At 46.9% G+C, this 19,257-nt stretch overlaps 1 protein-coding gene across 4 annotated transcripts in view; it reads left to right on the forward strand.

Annotated features, from left to right (window-relative positions):
- The window catches only part of POSTN (periostin), a 28,466-nt gene continuing 9,209 nt past the window's right edge, over positions 1-19,257 (forward strand). For 2 of the 4 annotated variants that reach the window (XM_090258041.1, XM_090258043.1), the window contains exons 1-17: positions 1-138; positions 1,383-1,481; positions 3,457-3,521; positions 5,139-5,296; positions 6,891-7,055; positions 7,868-8,014; positions 8,496-8,637; positions 9,712-9,924; positions 10,425-10,559; positions 11,690-11,838; positions 13,750-13,886; positions 14,469-14,599; positions 14,974-15,104; positions 15,211-15,313; positions 15,425-15,492; positions 16,193-16,238; positions 19,033-19,113. In XM_090258041.1, the coding sequence (XP_090114167.1) occupies positions 20-138; positions 1,383-1,481; positions 3,457-3,521; positions 5,139-5,296; positions 6,891-7,055; positions 7,868-8,014; positions 8,496-8,637; positions 9,712-9,924; positions 10,425-10,559; positions 11,690-11,838; positions 13,750-13,886; positions 14,469-14,599; positions 14,974-15,104; positions 15,211-15,313; positions 15,425-15,492; positions 16,193-16,238; positions 19,033-19,113 (2,089 nt within the window). In that variant the 5' untranslated portion in view covers positions 1-19. The remainder of the gene's footprint in view (positions 139-1,382; positions 1,482-3,456; positions 3,522-5,138; positions 5,297-6,890; positions 7,056-7,867; positions 8,015-8,495; positions 8,638-9,711; positions 9,925-10,424; positions 10,560-11,689; positions 11,839-13,749; positions 13,887-14,468; positions 14,600-14,973; positions 15,105-15,210; positions 15,314-15,424; positions 15,493-16,192; positions 16,239-19,032; positions 19,114-19,257) is intronic. The other 2 variants (XM_090258042.1, XM_090258044.1) reach the window with 1 other exon arrangement.

Raw genomic sequence — 19,257 nt, forward strand, 5'->3', positions numbered from 1 at the left:
GGACCTGCAAGAGGCTGACATGCTTCCTTTCTTCCCCGCGCTTCCTCTGCTCCTGCTGGCCGCGGTTAACCCCGCCGGCGCCAACGGCCACTATGACAAGATTCTGGCCCACAGCCGCATCCGGGGCCGCGACCAGGGGTGAGTCGGGGGGACGAAGCGCTCTTTGTCCTTGTCGCTGGCTGTGCACACACGTGCACTTCAGGGTTTTCTCCTCATTGCAAAGTGACGGGGAAAAGGGAAAAGGATGCAGTCTGTGCTTTTTAGATGCTGTAAACTTGAAGAAGCACTCTCAGAATAACTTGTGTCTAATTGCCTTTTATGGAATGTTGTAGAATTCTAACCTAACATTTAACAAGGCATTTACTTAGGATACAGTTTCCTTGTGTTTCCATTTCCTTCCAAAAACTCTGGAATGAGATTTTCAAAATTAAAGAATTTATGGTTAGAGGCTCTCATTATGCAAACAGCTTTGAAATATCTCACATGATGTTAGGAAGTTTTTTATTTAAGTTCTGTAGAAAAATTAAATAACTGTCAATGTAGTTCTCTGAATTTCTGAAAGCATTTAAGAAGCTTTTAAATTTTAGCTTCAGTAAAAATGCAAAACGGTTTCTATTTCTTAGAGTAAATTCAACTACAATTTAGCACTTTTAAAGTTAAGTTGTAATTTAGTATTTCAACCACACTTTTTGGAAAGGGATCTTGGCAATTTCTCCTGTGTCTTAGAGGGATTTTTTATAATACTCAGATGCCTTACAGGACAAGTAAGACTTCTGTCTCTTTAAGAGGAAAAAAAGAAAAACCCTCTTAAAGTTCTTGCAGAGAATGTTCTGACCTATTAGCTCCATTCAAAAAATAAGTTTTCTTTTATGCAGCCATGTTATGGAAGTGCATTTTTCCCTCATTTGTTTCTGTGATGACTTATTAGAAAATTGCCGTGTATCATAGTGTCTGCAGACAAAGTAACAGTGGTCTCTTCTGCCCTCTGACCTGTCATGGTTCTGGGGAGCCCTGGTGGCTCCCCCAGCCCCCCAAATGGGCACGTTTAGTTTTAAAAGGGTTGACGGATTATTTAAGATTAAAAGTAATAAGACACGTGAAAAAGAAATGACGTTAAACTGGAGGCTGCTTTTCTGACTCCAGGAGATGAACTTTTGGAAGGCTGGCATTTTACTCTCAGGCTGTAGCACCGCTTCCCTCTTCAGCCTTTATCAGTGACTCAGTAGGTTTGGGTCATAAGTCAGGTTTGTGCAACACTAGCATCACGTCCTTGAAAATCAGATCCACGCATCGATGTGGTTCTTAACCACTTCACCTGTAGATATTAAAGAACGAGTTGTCATTGGCGCATCAACTCTCCTTCTCTCCCCCCATGCCCCCAGCCCCAACGTCTGCGCCCTTCAGCAGATCCTAGGCACCAAGAAGAAGTACTTCAGCACCTGTAGGAACTGGTACCAGGGGGCGATCTGCGGGAAGAAAACGTGAGTCTCCCCCTTCTGTCCCGGCGCCTCCCCTGGGGCACGTGCTCCATTTTTCTCGGAAACACTCCCTCCAGCTGGGAGGGGTTTTTCTAAAGAGTGGGTCCCACACAGGAACGATGACATCCTGCCTGCGTTTCTCCATGGCTGGCGGAGGTCGCGTTCCAAGCCCGCGGGGCGGGAGGTCCACAGGCGGGAAGTCCCAGGCAGGGCCACGGGCGTAGCATCGGCGTGACCATGTCATGTCCACTCACTCTCGGTGCCCGAGGAATGAAAACATCTGAAGCGCCGGGGTTTCGGGGGCACCAATAAACGCGTCCCTAAAGCGCTCCACCCGAAGCCCGTTTCCCTCAGATGTAAAGTTGCAGAGGGGTTGAATGTCAGCTCCTCAGCACATTCAGCCATTTTCTTCCAAACCCCCCGATTCCCAGGGGGCCCCAAAGCCCACCATGATATTTACTATTTCAGGAGCCAAGAAATAATGACTCTGTAACTTGGCTGTATAGTTCACGGATTAACTTAAAATTGGAAAACGTTTTTTATTACTTGGTAGGCATGCTTATTCATTTAATCTATTAATACACATCAGCAGAAAAAGCTGAATCCTGGGCTTTGAAGGTGGAGGGCGGCCCATGTGGTCCACGCTGTTCACTTTAAAATGAAGGAGCAGAGTCATGGGATAAGTTACTCCACCAGAAAGGCTGGCAATGTCCTCCCCAGCCGAGAAGACCATGGTAATGACTCCTCGCTCCCCGTGCACAGGGGCGGTGTTGGGACGTGAGCTACTGAGCACATCATAGAGGGGCAGGGCCGGAGGGCTATCAAAACTGATTCTTTCGTTTCAAATATCAGTACAAATAGCAAGTGTGAAGTCACTTACTCTCTTGGAGTCTCCATTTCTTCTACCTGTGAAATGTGGATTTAATTCGTACAGAGTTTCTGAAGGTCAATTGCAGGGACTAAGTGAAATGGCTCAGTAACTCACGACATCAGTTGTCCTTCCATTTTAACTATTCTTTAAAAATGTATAGACGCAGAAGGGAAAAGGAGTCGTGGGCAGATGCCTACTTAACATGTGTAGGATTGTTCTGGTTTCCGCATAAGGGTCACCTGTTCCGTGTAAACAAGTGTCACATGTACCACAGGACGTTGCTAGTCATCCCCCCTCCTTGGCTTCACAGTGTTTCAGGAGATGCCACTTTTTGAGCCGGACGTTATTGCTATCGGTTTGCAGACAGGGGAGCCGTTCATACATTTACAGCTGCAGGGACCAGTCAGGAGTGGCGCTGACCTTGGCCCAGCTGGGAATGCCAAGGCTCTGGATCCAAATATATTTGTTCTCTGTGTTCCTGGTTACCATGAGGCATCCTTGGGCTGCATGGTAACTACGTAAGAAAGGACATGTTCTCCAAAATGTTCCGGGGAAATCTTAGCTATGTTCCCCCTGGAAGTTAAGAAGTATGATGTCATCTCATATTAACCATATAAATATATTTGCAGTGCCAAGGCTTGTACCGAGCATATGCCAAGATTCTTTCTTGCTTCCCATTAAAAAAAATTTTTTTTCTGTTTTGAAGCCTGGCTTTTTGCCAGAAACGTAACACTGTCTCCTTTGTTTAATTATATTGGCATATTTTCTCCCAAGTAGCTTCATTTTTTCACAGACACATTTACATCTGTGCTCTGGAATATATGTAAATGCTGGCTGCTGTTCAGCTTCAAATAACCAAAGAAATCAATAATTTTGACAGGAAGAATGCCTGATTTGCTGCCCCCTGGCAGGTGCTAAAATTTCCAGTGACACCTTTAGGACCTTGCGTACCAGCTGGCAGAAACGCTTGCCTTCTGGTGGAACAATTGCTTTAGAGGTTTGCGGGGGGTGAGTAGAGTCCGCAATGCGTCCCCCGGACACGGTCTCGTGTGGTCACGAGTCCGAGCCAAGTCTCCATTGTAACGGCGACTTTCTTCCAACGTGCAGGACGGTGTTGTACGAGTGCTGCCCCGGCTACATGAGGATGGAAGGGATGCAGGGCTGCCCCGCAGGTAAGGCTGCGGTCGCTGAATTAAATGAGCCGCTTGTCCTGTGAGAGGAGAAGAGGCTGGGGTGGCTGCTAGAGGAGTCACGTGTGTGCGTGTGCGTGTGTGTGTGTGTGTGTGCGTGTGTGTAGCCTCGTGATAGATCTTAGGTTTACACCCTACGGGTACATTGATACTTAGGTCAATCCTGAACTGTCGCCATGGCGACAAAGGAGTAAAAAGGCTTTGCGTGCACTGGGCTCTAGACAGGGCCACAGAAGCTTGAGTTCAGTCAGCTTTCCTCCATGAACAAACAGTCCCTCCACGAACCCCCTCTCTGGGAACGTGACTAGAGACGCGGAGCGACGGCCCAGCAAAGCCCCCTCTCTTCTGACCGAACAGCCCTGGCTTTCTGACGTCCTCAGACCCAACGCTGGTTTCCTAAGACCCTGCCAGCCGGAGACAGCGGCTCACCTCTTCCCTCCTGGGGACGACAGCGGTTCCCACATGCAGCGCCGGCCACCACGCCCTTCCTGTGGCCCCTCTCCCCTCCCAACAGAAGCTCCTCTTTTCTGGGAGGTGGGGAGCCCCCCCACACCCTCTGATGTTGCGCAGCCTTTGGTCTCTCACCTTCGTGCTGTCGGCCCATAAAGCGCCTCTAGTGCCGCCGCCTTTTCCTGCTTGTGACCCCGGACAGGCGTTTCTGAGTCGCGTGGGCCCTGGCTGCTGAGAGAACACGCAGACCAATACGTCACTTTCGGGGGCCCCGCCCGTTGGTTAATATAATCGGTGACCATGTCCCGTCATTAGCTCATATTGAATTTGCAGCCCATTAAGGTAGATTACAGGCCTTCTTCACATGGACACTCTCAGGACAGGTCCTTCCTAGGGTCTGTGTTCTCAGCGTAAGCGCGGGACTGGCACGGGGCCCGGCTCCGTTACATAAACCCGATTCATTTTGACTCCTTTCCTCCATCCCGATGGGATCTTTTTAATTCCTGATTTTATACTTTAATATATTAATTATGCCACCTAGTGTTATTATAGTCACAACGGTAATAATCACTTATGCAATGCTATTTACAAACCAGACTAATTTTCAAATATGATGGAGTTATAAAAATAAGTTGGTTGCACCAGCTTGTAGACATGCTAGACACGCTGACCTATTTTTTTCCCTGAAATTATGATTAAAAGGAGCAGGCTTACATATGTTTTTAGGGACCCAAATCTATAAAAATTATATGTCTATACCTATAAATATTATACTGTTTAGGAACTTTAAGGCAACATGACTGAAAATATTACCTTTGTCGTGAAATAATCTGAAATATTTACTGATAATTATAGTTGAGCTATTATGGACATGCACGTCAGTAGATTAAATGTTAAACCAGGACGATAATTTAAAATTCATTTTCCTCACATGGGTATACACAAAAGGCATGTGAAATAATAGTTTTCAATAGTATTACATTATTTAGCACTCAAAAGGCAACTTTCCTATAAAATTGATAACTCCCAATTTTTTCACTAAAATTATCAATTCAAGGTATTGCGGGAGTTAGTGTAAAAGTGAAGTGATCGTGAAATAGTATTGTTGGAATAAAATCCGAAGCACACGTTCCTTTCCTGTCGTTTCAGTCATGCCGATCGACCACGTGTACGGGACCCTGGGCATCGTCGGGGCCACCACCACGCAGCACTATTCCAACGTCTCAAAGCTGAGAGAAGAGATAGAAGGGAAAGGGTCCTTCACGTTCTTCGCACCCAGTAATGACGCGTGGGACAACTTGGACCCTGTAACTCACCATTTTTATTAATATAATTATTTTAGCTGTTATTGTTACTTTATTGGCATTGCTTTGTGAACCTGGAAGTTAGTAGAAGTTTCATATATTTGTTTTGGACACACATGAAGATATATACAGGGTGGCAGAATGCAGGCGGGTGCCCGCGGGTAGCGTCCTGCTGCACTGACCGTGCGGCCGGCTGCGGGCCTCGCAAACGCTCCCTTCCGGCCGGCTCTGACCGCAGGGCCGTCCTCTGCTGACTCCTCTTCCTCCTCTTCCTCCTCTTCCTCCTTGCCTGAGGGACGGGTCTTCTCGACGTCCTCGCAGGGGCTGGCTTGGCTCTTGGTACACACTTCCGATGCCGTCTGCTATCACCTGAGTGCAGATGACCACGAAATCTGGGTTTCTTGTATTTGCTCTCCTTGGAGCCCCACGGGAATATTTCTAATATCTCTCTTAATGTTGCTCCTCGGGTACATCTTTGTCTCTTCCGACAAAAAGGTGTCTAACACCTACGCCACCGTCTCCCCACAAACAACCGCTCGCTGCCGGCTTTCCCCCGTAACCGGCAGTAACCGTCTCTGCGTTCAGACTTGAAGATTCTGAGTCACCCTTTCCTGCTCTCTCTCCCGTCCTTGCAAACTGCTGTTAGTCACCACAGCCCGCGTCTCATACCCCTGACCCCCCAGTTTCCCTCATTTCTGCCGCGCGTCGCCGCCATATCGGCCCTTCCGAAGCCTGTGGATGGTTACACCCCGACGCCACAGCACCTTCAGGGGCTCCCCGGGGCCAGCTGAACCCACACATTCCTCAGGCATTAAAGCCTAGCGTGTGATTGTCCCCATCCTGCTCTGAAGGTCTTTCTTAGGACGCCTGATGAACGCAAAGGTATGTGCGCACCCCCGGGCCACGTGTGCCTCCTACCGCGCTCCTGTCTCAGCCGCGGGACTCGGCACCATGGCCACGCGTCTCCCGTCCTCGTGCCCCCCCGAGGCCCATCTGTGGGCCTTGAGAAGCTGGCTTTCCTCGTTTGACCCCTAAAATCGTGGTTCCCTGCTCTGGCCTTTCCCGTGCGGTGCTCATGTTCATGCGCTGTCGTATGACCAGTAGCTCAGGGACTCCACCTCTCTCATCACTGTGCTCCCCTTGGTGCTGAGCCGGGCACTTGCTTTGGAGAAATTAAAAAGCACAGGATGTTTGCATCTTTAAAGTTGCTTTTGCATAAATACAAAACCCTTGTTTAAATTCAAATATCGCCTACAAATATAATGCTTCTTGTTCTGTTACTCAGTATAATTTAAGTATCTGATAACAGTATGTCCCCTTCAGCCTTTATATCAAAACTGTCACTTTATCAAATATGCATTTAAAGCGTTGCTTTGTCTCTAAAAGCACCCAAGTCCTGTACTGGATTCAGGACCCTTAACTGAGCACCTGTCCTGACAGAATTCCTTAATCACTTGAGATAATGTAAGTTATGTCAACTTTGTTTGCCCAGCCAGGCAATGCGGCGCGAAAGGAACGAGCGGAGGAACCGTGTAATGACAAGAATGTCATAATGAACCACAATAAAGTAAGTTTCTACCACTGTCATTTTTCCCAGGATATCCGTAGAGGTTTGGAGAACAACGTAAATGTTGAGTTGCTGAATGCGTTACACAGCCACATGGTTGGCAAGAGAATGCTGACCAAGGACCTAAAGAACGGCATGATCGTCCCTTCGATGTACAACGATCTGGGGCTTTTCATTAACCACTATCCCAACGGGGTGAGTCTCGTCAGCAAACAGCACGTTTCTAAGTAATTGCACTTAATTTTCTCTGTGCTCTTTATATGAGATGGCAGGTACATCATTGATCCAGGGACTGATTTCTGCTAAAGCGTGATTGTGAGCCATCACACGGGCAGGAGGCCTGGATGTTCCAAAGCAGGACATTCTGTACTGGATGCGTTTGAAAAAATAATAATGAGAGAAAAATAATAAGAATTTATCAAAGAAAAATCACAGAATGAGGATTTCTTTCTTCAGCCTCTGGCTATCCACTGATGTAGGGTCTTGTGTATTTAGATAAGAATCTTTGTGTGAAATTTACAAGTTCATAGGGCTCTTTTAACAGTCAGATTTCCAGAGGCAAAAAGGGTCACCGATGAGGCAATATTTAGGGCATTATTAGAATACAATTTGTTATATTTATGCAATAATTGTGAGTTTTCCTCTCTCAGAACTTATTTTAAGGCTATGTAAACTGTTCATGTGAGTTACTGCTCTCCATTAGAAAGTCGATTACTACCTCTATTAAGAAAGCAAAGAATAAAGGCAATAGTTCAAACGAAAAAATGCCTTTGTCTTATGCTTTGTGATACGTTAAGTGTAACTGTACTTGCGTTCTCTCCTGTTTTCTCCTATTTCGTTTGTACATAGCAGCATGTAAGTCCCCCCGCTCAGCGTTTATATTCAGAGCGCCCCGGCCTCCATGTGCATTTTACGAGCATAAAATAAAAGTAGCGTGTGGGCTTGCAGCCTCAGCTGTTGATGGGTAGTTCCCACTCCTGCCCTTTGATTTTCCCAAATCATCATAGGTCGTCACCGTGAACTGCGCCCGCATCATCCATGGGAACCAGATTGCGACGAACGGGGTCGTGCATGTCATCGACCGGGTCCTCACGCAGATCGGTGCCTCCATTCAGGACTTCATTGAGGTCGAGGACGACCTCTCGTCGTTTAGGGTACGTATGAGAAGCAGCGGAGGCCTGTCTTGGGTCACTGACATCCCTTCTTCCTGCGCAAACGGAAAACGGACACAAATGCTGTTACACAAACCTGGCAGGAAGGTGACAAGTATATTTCCTGAAACACAAAGACTGTCACTGCACATAGAAGAAACCACCTCACGTGAAATGAATCGTAGGTGGGCCGCACAGACCAGAATGGTTAGTTCTGCGGCCGGTACATTTAGTGCATTCAGAACGTGCCCTTCGTGGTTATTACAGGCGCTGGGGATACTGCTACGTTCACGCGGACAATGCAGAACTGTCACGGTGACCAGCGTAGATCGGGGGAGGTTGGCGGGGACGGGGTCGGTGTGCCGCCAAGGGCGCCCTTCTCTAGTGTCTGTGGAAGGAGACCCGTGTCAGCCTAGGCTCGGCAGCCTGTCATTGTCATTGGGCCTCGGATGGCCCAGCCTCTGAATGCGCGCCTGTGTTCCAGGCGGCGACCATCATGTCTGACGTGCTGGAGACGCTGGGACGAGGCGGCCACTTCACTCTCTTTGCTCCCACCAACGAGGCCTTTGAGAAACTTCCACGCGGAGTCCTGGAGAGGATCATGGGAGACAAGGTGGCTTCTGAAGGTAGGAGAATGGTTTCCTCTGGGAGAAGCTTCCAGAATTTCAAAAAGAAAAGAAAAAGCAAAAAGAGATTGCCATGCCAACAGTGTCAGTTTTCATAAGCAAAGACCGAAAGGGTTTTTTTGAGTTGGACCATAAAAATCTTAAAAAACAAAGTCTTGGAAAGAATATGCAGTCTTGAACTCACTTAATAATTAAAATCATAATATTCTAAAGATTACATTTTTGTACTACTTTCAAGTAAATCAGTAGCAACATTAAAAAGGATTACCAATATGAAAAAGAAATATTAGATGATCAAATTTTAGTATTGTACACATTACGAAATGCTCTTTAATTCTCAGTTTACGCTAAACAATGTGATTGAGCTGAGACAATGGGATGGTTCTCCGGGGCCATTACTGTCACCCAAAATTTGGCTTCTTCCCAGTCTCCCTATTTCCAAGGAGGCTTCACGCTGTGACTAGTATCTTTCACTTACGCGCCCTGTTCCGAAATACGCTTGCCCACCTTCCGATGAGACATTTTGAAGGTGCAGGTATGACAGACTGAGGCGCAGAACCCGTGAGATGTCCTTCAAGAAAGAGAGCGTCTTTCTCTGGCTACAGAGAATGGCTGGCCTTCCCTTCAGCCTCCGTGACCCTCCTGACAAATCATGTGCAGCCACCCCGTCAGAGTGCTAATGGGAGCTACTGCTCGGGGCTCCGGGGACAGAGGACTTCACAGGCCTTCTGAATGGAACAATTTTTTTTTTGCCTGCCCATCAGAAATTACTTTCTTGTAATAGTGAGAACTTGACCTAACATTTCTTTCCAGTACCACACAAACCATTTCATGCCAAGGGTCTACTGGGTTCACCTTTTTCTGTGCTGTAGTTGATGTAAAAACATTCCAAGAACTTACACAGATTTTAAAAAACCATTCGTTAAAAAAAAAAAAAAAGGAATAAAAACCTTCGGTCGACCCTTAGATAAGACATGTATTGTGTTTTCAAGGAATAGTGTCACGGGGAAGCGCGCTTGAGGGCCCGCGCTCCTGCCCGCGGCACGACACGCTGTGACTGGGTCTCTCCCGCAGCTCTCATGAAGTACCACATCCTGAACACGCTCCAGTGCTCCGAGGCGATCATGGGAGGCGCCGTCTTTGAGACGCTGGAAGGGAACACGATCGAGATCGGGTGTGACGGCGCTGGCATCACCATAAATGGCATCAAAATGGTGAACAAAAAAGATATTGTGACAAACAACGGTGTCATTCACCTGATCGACCAGGTCCTGATTCCTGACTCCGGTGAGTCACAGTACCACACGCTCCTGCTTGCTCTTGTGTGTGAGTCGGGACACCTGCACAGCAGGTCGGAGAGCGGCGGGCGTGTCGTGTAAGGAACGGCACGTGAAACAAACACGCGGGACGCAGAGAGTGAGCTGGGGGCTCTGTCGGTAGCCTGTGAGGTCGCGGCACCCGTGCAGGAAATGCTGGTTTCTAGGGTTTCCAGGTGCCTGCAATGCCAAAGGGTTCTTAAAAACGCAAGGGGAGATACGTCCAGTGGCCACCCTTGAACAAAGGAAGGATCACGGTACTCACGGGAGTAGAGTTGAGACGTGAGCAATAGGGAATTCAAGTGGCAAGTACGAAGGAGGATACTTTCCTTCTGAAATGCCGTGTGATTACGAACCCCCAAAAGGGAAGCCGAAAAACTTCCAGAAAACAGCCGAGAACCGATTTACTAATTTCCCGCGATGGTAATGACAGCGATGACAGTTTTGGAATGGCGATGATTTATGTTACAGCCAAACAAGTTCTGGAGCTGGCTGGGAACCAGCAGACCACGTTCACCGACCTGGTGGCCCAGTTAGGTCTGGCGTCTGCGCTGAGGCCCGAAGGCGAGTACACGTTGCTGGCACCCGTGAACAACGCATTTTCCGGTACGTACTCTGGTCCCTGTCCCTCCTGCTCCCCTGCCCCCAACAGAGCCCCACCATTCCTCTTTACCACGATGGTTGGCAACAAGAAATAATATCTGTTTTACACGGTGTTATTCGCTTCTGCGTTGGCCACCCGTGCAGTGTGTCAGCACGACAGAAGCTCTATTAAAATGTCCTTCTTTTCAAAACCTTTTATTTTAGCAGGTAATAGCGTACAGGAAGGGCAAGTTTGTGACAAGGGAGAGTCACTTATTCCCCAATAAGACCACATTACCAGCACACATAATGGACATTAAGAAAAATTAATTCTCTTATTTAATACCAACATAATAGCTGAAAATAAACAGGTAGAGTTTGCATCTCAGAATTTGACAGTAAGATGTTAAGTTACAAGTAAATAAAAACAAGAGAACATGACGCACTTCCACGTTATGATGTGGACTATTATTGTCAGTGCTTTACCCGAGTAGCTGCTCCTCAGGGACAGTGTTCAGATTAGTGTGACCTGCTACAATGCCCAGAAAAGTGATTTCATAAAGACGTATTTAAATCGTTAGGCATAATTTAATAATTATAAAAACAAATAAGCGCCCTGCTTTACAACTTTCTAAATACCAAATTGTGACGTAGAAATCATTAATTAAAAATTCAAATTCCTAGCAATATTTTTCTCTCTGTAATAATGATGTCTGCATGTGTTGATATTTACCCACCTATGAGGCTGTGTGCTTTGATTTTCCTCTTCATTAATAAAGATAAATCTACCAATGATTCATCAGTAGTCTTTCATGTGAATAATCGATATCAAATTCTCAGAAAAATTCCTGGCCAGCGTTAGAGTTTAACTTTTGCCAGAAGCCACGTAAAACTACGTGGCCCTCACAGAAACGAAGCTGGCCACATGGACTGCGTGGAATCTGTTACCGTCGCCTGAGGGAGCGGCTCATAGAATTTCTGTGGGTGCCTAAAATTCATTGCCTTAAGCTTTTAATTGACTCACATACGATATGAGTGTAGGAGCCGTAATACCAGGAATAGGAATGGTCCGTTTTCATGAGTTTCTCCTACCAGGAGAAACTTGAATACTTTCTAAATAAAGTCATCTTTTCTCCGGAACAACCGCCCTGCAGATGACACCTTGCGCATGGACCAGCGTCTTCTGAAGTTAATCCTGCAGAACCACATCCTGAAGGTGAAGGTCGGCCTCAGTGAACTGTACAACGGACAGGTGCTCGAGACCATCGGAGGCAAACACCTCCGCGTCTTCGTGTATCGAACGGTAAGCGGATCCGAGCAACGCAAAGCCTCTCCACTGGCCTGAATGTCAGGTGACATGCATTTGTCCAAGGACATCGTTACAACGAAAGTGTCCCACAATCCTTTATGAGGTGGTAATGGTTGGTGTGCCTCTGGAGGTCAGGGAACTGCGTAACGTGTGTGAAAGCAGAAAATTACGCAAAAACGGCCGTGTGTTAACAGCTCAGGAAATTTGCATTTGTTTAATGATAAATAACTTTATGCTGTAAAGCATTAGTTATTTCAGTTCCAGAGATCACGAAAACTACTCTAAAATAAGCTTATAATTTTTGATTTAGGTTTCGTTGTGTACAAATCAGTTTCAGATGTACGATCTGGTGATTCGACATGTACATGCCTTGCAATGTGACCGCCACACTCAGTCTAGTGCCCGTCCATCACGGTGCAAGCTGGTCACAGCATCGTTGGCTGTATCTCCTTCAGCCGCCCCCACCCCCGTGCCCTCTGGAAGCCATCAGTTTGATCCTTGTCTCTATGAGTCTTTGTTCTGTTTTGTTTTATATCCCACAGAAGAGTGAAATCATAGGGTTCTTAGCTTCTTCTGTCTGACCATGTCCCTTAGCACAGGATTCTCAGGGTCCATCCACGCTGTCGCAAATGCGGGATTTCACTTTCTTAGAGCTGAGTGACATTCCATTGTGTCTATGCACCACGTCTTCTTTCCCCCGTCCTGTGCCGAAGGACACCTGGGCTGTCCCCCTGCCTTGGCCACCGTGACTAATGCTGCAGGGAACACAAAGGTGCACATAGCTTTGTGAATAAGTGTTTTCAAATTCTTTGGGTTAGATGCTCCGAAGAGGGGCTGCTGGGTCACATGATATGTCTATTCTTAATTTTTTGAGTTTTCGATAGCAGCCACTGGACTGCGGTGAGGCGCTATCTCATTGTGGTTCTGACCCGCACTTGCCTGGTGACTAGTGCTGCCGAGCATCCTTTCCCGCGTCTGTCGGCCGTGTGCACGTCGGTTTCTAGGGCTCGTTACAGTTGACAGGGCAATTTTTATATAGAATCAAATTTGTAGGATGGCCTTTTACAGCAAGATCGCAGTGAGCAACGGAATCTCTTTCGAATGACTTTCAAGATAAACTTTGAGAGTCACATACAGGTTTCTGAACTGTACAAAATGGTTCTAATGTACTTTATCTGAGGAGAAAGCTTTAGAAAATGTCGCTGACCGAAGCCCCAGTGTGCCCAGCGGTTGCTGGGCTTCTGCCCGGGAATCGCACGCAGCGCCAGGTCACGCGTTGCCCCGAAGGTCCAGCGCTGCCTCGGACTGAACGCGGCGCGGAAGCCCCTCATTCTCGTCCCACCACCCACGACACGCATGTTAAAGGAAGGAGAGCGTGGGCTGCACCCTAAATTACACCAATAGCTTCGTTTGTTTAAAAATACTGTAACTAGATCAATGACTTCATTTCTAATCGATGGGATCCTACAGTCAAGGGAATATAGTAAGTGTTTCTGCAGAGCACGAGAGGCACGGAAGTCAGGACACCTCTGGCCAAAGCAGGGCCTGAGGGTCCGAGGGTTCAAGTCCCCTCAGAGGGTTGGAGAAATGGCGGGGGGTGACGAGCAGTGGCAGGAAACGCCGAAATGGAATATTCTCTGCCTCTCTGGTCACAGACTCGCCAAACCACCTGCAGGACACGCAGGGCAGCCTGACCGATAGCAGAGAGCCGGGGGTCGGGGCGGGTGAGAAGCCTGACGTCCGATTCTGCAAGGTCTTCAGCAGAGGAGCGAAGCTGCTTCCTCTGGCCACAGAGGCTGGCTTTCCTCTTCAAAGAGTCAGTCTAGCCGTTTAATGGCGCAGCGATGTCCACGTAGGAAACTTGCAGCGAGGAAATGGAGGGCCTTGTCTTTCCCCCCCGGCCAGGCGGTCTGCATCGAGAACTCGTGCATGGTGAGAGGCAGCAAGCAGGGCAGGAACGGCGCCATCCACATATTCCGGGAGATCATCAAACCCGCGGAGCAGTCCCTCCACGAGCGGTTACAGAAAGAGAAGCGCTTCAGGTAAGTCGGAGGGGTGCCCCCGCGGGGGGACGCGCGCTGCCCGCATCTGCGCTTTCACCGTCAGGGTCCCCAAAAGCTCTCAGGGTTCAGTACTGCTGAGAACGGAATTTAGGATAAGAAGTCCAGGAACATGTGTTCAAAATGAAAACACATTCTCAACACTGTTTTGCTTCCTGGTGCACCGTAATATCACTTAATGAGTGGAAAAAACAGTCTTGTGAACTGAACGACTCTTCGCAAGTTTTGTGTAATTAATTTTTTAAATGATAAAATATAAAGGCTATTTTGTGGAGTATTAAATTTAAAAAACATGCTTTTTATTTGTTATGATGTGTGACCTTGTCAAGTTTTAGAGGATAAAAAGAGTTTAGGAAATTTTTAAAAGCAGTATGTGTATTTAGCTTATCTCCTTATAATAAAACTTTCTGAACAGGTGAGTGGCATTTGAAACATGAAAGTGTATGCGCCCTTTCCTCGTGTTTTCTGCTCTGCGCGGCTGATTTCCTGTCCCGCGCCTTATGGGTGCACGTGCCGTACCTAAATCAGAACCTAACAAAGTAAACACGTGTCCTTTCTGTTCAGCATCTTCCTCAGCCTTCTAGAAGCTGCAGATTTGAAAGACATCCTGACGCGTCCTGGGGACTGGACTATATTTGTCCCAACCAATGATGCCTTTAAGGGAATGACAAGTGAAGAAAAGGAATTTCTGATTCGTGAGTAGAAGTGGATCCGGGCACCTGCCCCCCCGTTTCGGGGTCTCGTGTCTTCCTCGCGGGCTTCTGCCCGGGCATCAGCCTCAGAAATGTCTCCTTTTTCACATTCTCTCCTGGCCTCAGTTTTCTCCATTTTGCTTAGGATCCGTGGAGGGTCGCTCATCAATATTCTTCTTTAACTGCTTGCTGTCATGCTGTTGGGCCCGACGTCCACTTAGGTTATTTATTGATGGTGACGTGAGCGAGCAATGGCCTGAGAAATGAGAGTGTGGGAAACAGCCAGAGACCCATCTTTTTCTCTGTCGTCTTCTGAGTGTCGAAATGTCAAAAAGAAAGAGGATACTGCATGAGACAAATATCTTTCCCCCCCTCAGGCAACAAAAATGCTCTTCAGAACATCATCCTTTACCACGTGACTCCCGGGGTCTTCATCGGAAAAGGGTTCGAGCCTGGTGTTACTAACATTCTAAAGACCATACAAGGAAGCAAGATCTACCTGAAGGGAGTGAGTTCTCGGGCAAGAGTTTACGATGGTGTTCGTTCATCACTGGCTTATTGTGGTGCTCGCTTTTCATTGGTTCTCGCATCAGCACGGTCCCCTGTTTTGACAGGTAAATGACACACTTCTGGTGAATGAAGTGAAATCAAAGGAATCGGACATCATGACAACCAACGGAGTCATTCATGTTGTGGATAAACTCCTCTATCCAGCAGGTTGGTAATTGCTGAATGCATTAATAGATTACATCTTTTTTTTACTTATAGAAACCTAGATGTTTATTTCACACATTCTTGCCAACATTTATTTTATGTTCCTTTTCATAGACATACCTATTGGGAATGATCAGCTGCTGGAAATACTTAATAAACTGATCAAGTACATCCAGATTAAGGTATGAACTATTACTGGATTTGTTTATAATGTGTTGAACATAGGAGACTAGAATTGTATGCATTCATGTGCAGATGGACACCAGGACTGGATTGCTCTCTGTTGATTATGCAGCATCCGTAAAGAATGACATAAATTCTTTATCATTTTACTCCACAAACATCTACTAAAACTCCTTGGGGCCAAGAAGTGTATTAAATGTTACATGAAATATTAAGTTGAATCAGATACGGCTGTTTTTCAAAACATTTACAGTCCAATGGGGCAGATAAGACATGGATATAAAAATTATATAATTTTTCTATCCTTAAATGTCTTCGCTACTAAGTATAAAAAAAGGATAAAGTATTTATTTATAAAACGTTGTCACTAGTCACAATAGATAAAGGCAAAGGAATATTTTGCTTCCTTATTATGATAGGGTCAAAGTGTCAGAAAACATGTGAGGTATTACTCTGTAAATCTAGTCAGCTTTGGGTAACTTATTCGGTAACTTTTGAGACTGAATAACAAATCCAACAACGTTTAGGCCCTCTGACGCATAGCAGGGAATCGGAAGATGACTTCCATGAACCCTCCATTGCTGTTAAGTGTAACGGTAGCTTTGCTTTGTTTACCTGAGTAGGAATGAAAGTGGGGCCGTGGTTTTGTTACTACACCTGCCGCATTTCCTGTTACTAAGTCTAGACGTGTGTTTTCAGTTTGTTCGCGGCAGCACCTTCAAAGAAATCCCCGTGACCGTCTACAGTAAGTACCCCATGAGTGCGTAGTTGCCGCATGGAAGCGGCAAACTTAAATAATAACAATAGTGGTAATTTTTTGCATTTACAAACGGAGACTCTTGATAATCTGGCATGTAGGATTCCAATCCATGGCAAAGTTAATCCCGCTTGAAACAAGGCTGAGGTCAAAATGAGACCCCCGGCCTCAGCCGTACCGCCAGCCCCACTGCAATGCCCACTCACCCCAAAGCCGGAGGGACAGGCTAGAAGAGCGGCAGTGACATGTAATAGCCAGCCCGGCGAAGCAGTGGAAGAAGGGCCTACGAACATACAAAGGGAAGGGACAACTCAGAGGCACCCCAGGGCTAGCCGAAAACGGAGACTTGGGGGACACGGAAGTAACACTGCCGAAGGATTTCTCGCCTGTCCCACCCTCCAGCCCTGCAGCCTCTAGGGACAGGAGGGACACAGTGGCCCACAGGACCCTACTGTGTATGAGCTGGTGGTTAAAAACCCTCCGTCCAAAACTGGGCAGGGGAGTAAAGACCCTGCCAGGTCATCCAAAAGAGCCCTCCACGACTCACCGACGGCAAAGGTGTGTCATTCTCCCGAGCACAACTGGGGCCCTTCTTTTCAACGTGACTTTCCTTCCTGTGTGGTTTTTCTTTCTTTCTTGTAGCTTTCCAAGCAGAAATTCTTTTCACTCTGTTTTGACTCTACAATGAAATGCTCAAAGTGTAACAGTAGCCAAAGCACGAGGGCAATCCCCCATTTACCCTGGCTAGAAAACTTATTTACTTTATACCACGGGCATCTGTTATTTGATTAAGGAAATCTTCCTTAAGATCCACACTAGACGTGGAAAAGAAGTGAAGACAATACAAGGAGCAGAACGAAATGCTGCTGCTCTTACGCAAACCCCGTAGCAAGGCCGGCTCGGCCTCGTCTTAAAGACGTGGTTGGCGTAGCTGCGACCCCCCACAGTGCAGGGTTCAGTGAGGAAGCACGCAGCGTTCTTACACAGCGTGAGAAACAAGCACCCTCATGGGCTCTGTCCACCACACATGTAACGTCATCGTCCCCACGGAGGATGTCCACCTCTCTGTCCTCCGTTTCCGTCCTTTCCCTCCCCTGCCATACACGTCCGTGCCACATTTTGCTTACAAAAAGCCAACGCCTGGGATCCCTTCATTTTCCTCTGCTGAAATGGGGTCCTCGCTCGCAGAGAACAGTGCGCTTTATGACATCACGCACGTCTAGGGAACGTCCCCTTCCTGGTCAGGGCTCTGAGACACGCCTGAGGTTTCCTTGGTGATGCCGAGTGTCCTTTAACTCCGCCCTGGGCGTGTGCGCTGTGGTCAGAAGCCCACTTCAGATAGAGGCAGAGGCTCGTGAGACCAAAGATTTCATTTTTATGTTTCTTTATTGACTGGTCTATACAATTTCTTTAATTTCCTTGCTACGTACTATTCTTGTCCCCCAAATACCATACATTAAAAAAATTGGGCGGCATGCTCTTTAGCAGTATTGTCACATGTGTACCATCTGCGGTGCGGAGGAAAAATATCGCTGTTGAATCCTTCGCTTGTGACCTGTCAAAACTATTTAAGTCTTCAGAAGAGCAGAATTGAAACAAAACTAATAAACACCCTAAACTTCAAATTCCTTAACACAAAGTAAAAATTTAAGAGAAAAGTAATTAACCCATTTTGATAGCACCAGTGGATTGGGCCTTCATGGAAAGGTTTCTCTGTGGTAAGACCACCCGCGAGGTCCATCGCTGGCCGCAGACTGACACACTTTAGGGCTCTTTCACTGGAGATTTCAAGAGAGAAAATCTGATGTCACTGAAACACGGTCACCATTAAGGCCTAGAACCCGTGTTAATGCCAAAGCCGATACAACGAAACATCTTGGAAACCTGAGGTGAGCCTGTGACAGAAACCCCAACTGTGCTAACCTGTCACCTCTAAAGGGTCCCCGCCACCGGTCACGATGGCACAGGCAGCTGTAGTGCAGCCTGCTCTCTCCTGCAGCCATTTTTAACGGCCTCTCCTTAGACGTGACGAGGAGCCAGGAGCTCTGCTTCTATGGCCCCGTTGCCATTCAGTGTGTACAAGCAAAAGCCGAGCAGACAGCCGACCGCCATCTTAGGCGGGTGCGTGACATACATGCAAAACCCATGCCTTTAACTTTTTTAAAAAACATGATGATAAGGCTACAAATTAAAGACAAACTGTAACTTAAGTGTCAATCATATTATGTTTGTTGCATAGCGCTCACATCTGGCTGGCTGAGATTTTTTCCTTTTTACTTTTCAGTCCACTGAACTATTTTTCATATTTTCCTGTCTAGATGACGGTTATAAAATGCATGAAAACTATTTTGTCTTCTTCTTTTAATTTTTTCTCATTGAGAAAGAATTCAACAATGCAATTTCAGACATTATGAATCGCGTGAGATTAACCGTGTTCATTTGTCTTCTGTTGCTATGCAGCGGATATTTTCAAGACGCACAAAAGCCAGGAAAGAGCTTTAGAGGACAGTTCAGAGCGATAGGTCTCTAGGCAGCATTCCTCACTCAGTGAGTCTGTACTTCACTGGAGCAAACCCCAGTCACTGGGCCTCAGATTCCCCACGTGGACAGGAGGGGACACGACTGGCTGATGTACCATGAGCCTTGCCTGTATCTGCTGCCTGAACATATTACATGTCACCGCATCTGACACGCAGTTCTCAGCAAGGACCCAAAAAGGACCGTTCAGTTCGGAATTTTTTTTCTGTAAACATCATTTATGTTCCACTTTCTATACTTTCAGCAACTAAAATTATAACCAAAGTTGTGGAACCAAAAATTAAGGTGATTGAAGGCAGTCTTCAGCCTATTATCAAAACTGAAGGTAAAAGTCCATGTTACCCACGGTTCCTTTTGTCGGGAAACAGTTCGTATAACAGACTGATGGCTGCGAATGTATCTACCTTCCTAGTGCCACTAACACGCTAAACCCCGCCCGATGGCACGCTTCTGCTGCGGGAGAGGGCGA

Source organism: Furipterus horrens, unplaced genomic scaffold (assembly GCF_987537825.1).
Source record: "Furipterus horrens unplaced genomic scaffold, mFurHor1.1.pri manual_scaffold_12, whole genome shotgun sequence".
In the NCBI taxonomy this organism is placed as follows: domain Eukaryota; kingdom Metazoa; phylum Chordata; class Mammalia; order Chiroptera; family Furipteridae; genus Furipterus; species Furipterus horrens.